General features: G+C 45.7%; 1 protein-coding gene across 1 annotated transcript in view; it reads left to right on the top strand.

Annotated features, from left to right (window-relative positions):
• The first annotated feature begins 280 nt into the window (after positions 1–280).
• LOC107094332 (tektin-1-like) overlaps positions 281–1,291 on the top strand; it is an 8,271-nt gene continuing 7,260 nt past the window's right edge. Inside the window, exons 1-3 of the mRNA XM_015389887.1 lie at positions 281–468; positions 545–710; positions 780–908. Of these exons, the coding sequence (XP_015245373.1) occupies positions 303–468; positions 545–710; positions 780–908 (461 nt within the window). The 5' untranslated portion in view covers positions 281–302. The remainder of the gene's footprint in view (positions 469–544; positions 711–779; positions 909–1,291) is intronic.

Here is a 1,291-nt window from a genome sequence, read left to right as displayed (position 1 = left end):
ATTGGAGCTATAGAAATAAACTGAATAGAATTGTTAGAGAAACATCCAAAGAAATCATGTTGTTAAAAACTCCTGGAAACAAATGATTCAGTCTGAGGTGCAGAAGGAAAACTCTTTTTCTGGTTTTGTTGTTTTTCTCCCTGCAGTTGGCCAGAATATTAGATATGGAGGCGAAGCAGCATGGAAGTAAAAGCTGCAGGTGTTTTAGTCCACGGCTTTCATTTCCAGACGTGTCAAACATCATAAATCCTTTATTTCTAACTCTTCTCATCCAAAGCTCTACCTCTGCTGTCAGGAGAACCATGTCTGTCCAGGACCACCACCTCCAGACGTTTGCCAGATCGGATGTCTGCAACGTGGAGGCGGCGATGAGCCGCGCTGAGCTCTTCAGAGCAGAATGCAACAGGCTGATCCTGGAGACGGAGAAGGCGTGCAAACGTCTGCAGGAGGAGGACAGCAAGCATCTCGGTAAGGTGGGGGGGGGGTTATAGTAATGATTTCCTCCTGCTGAGGTCAGCTGTGATGCTCTATATCTGCCGAACAGAGCAGCGCCTCAAAGACATCCAGTTCCAGAAGAAGGAGCTGGAGCTGAGGCTGGAGGAGATCCTCTCAGAGACCCAGGACCTAAAAGCCTTACAGGGCCGAGTGAGGAAGGCCCAGGAGACGAACAAGGAGGCGCGGAGAGTCAACGTTCTCTGTCTGGACGAAAGGTGAACCCAGCAAAGAACAGAGAAAACCGGAGGAAAGGAAGCAGTTTGAACTGATTGTCTGAATGGCAGGAGGAAGGTGGCTCCTTGTGGGAAGATGGACGACGAGGTGAACAGCGAGCTGCTGAAAGAGAAGCAGACCCTGGAGGAAGTAGCTTCTCTGCTTCACACTGTGCAGGAACAGATCTCTGAGCAGATAAGGTGACCTTTGATCCCCTGATCTTATTAACCAACAAGCAGGGGCGGATTTAGGAAATGTGGGGCCCAGGCAAAGACAGGCAGGGGGCCCTCTGAATGGAGAAGACATCAAACAGCCCCATTCTCCAGATAGAGAAATGTTAATAGAATATTAGAATATAATTCTTAAAGTGGTACTGAAGTCATATTTAAATGTCAAATCATTCTGGCTTAAACATGAATATAAATGTTCTCTTTATCAGACCATATTGTCCCAAAGTTTAGAAAATTTCTGTTAAAAAAAAAAAAAATCCTGTCTTAAAATCTGTTTTTTTTCCCGTTATCTTCTACAGGCCAGTTAGTTCTACGTCAGCCTGAACACCTAAATTCAGCCAATCATATATCAA

This window comes from Cyprinodon variegatus, unplaced genomic scaffold, assembly GCF_000732505.1.
Source record: "Cyprinodon variegatus isolate N-32 unplaced genomic scaffold, C_variegatus-1.0 Scaffold479, whole genome shotgun sequence".
Taxonomy (NCBI): Eukaryota; Metazoa; Chordata; class Actinopteri; order Cyprinodontiformes; family Cyprinodontidae; genus Cyprinodon; species Cyprinodon variegatus.
The sequence above is the reverse complement of the archived record's forward strand: the minus strand, read 5'-3'. Positions and strand labels throughout refer to the sequence as shown.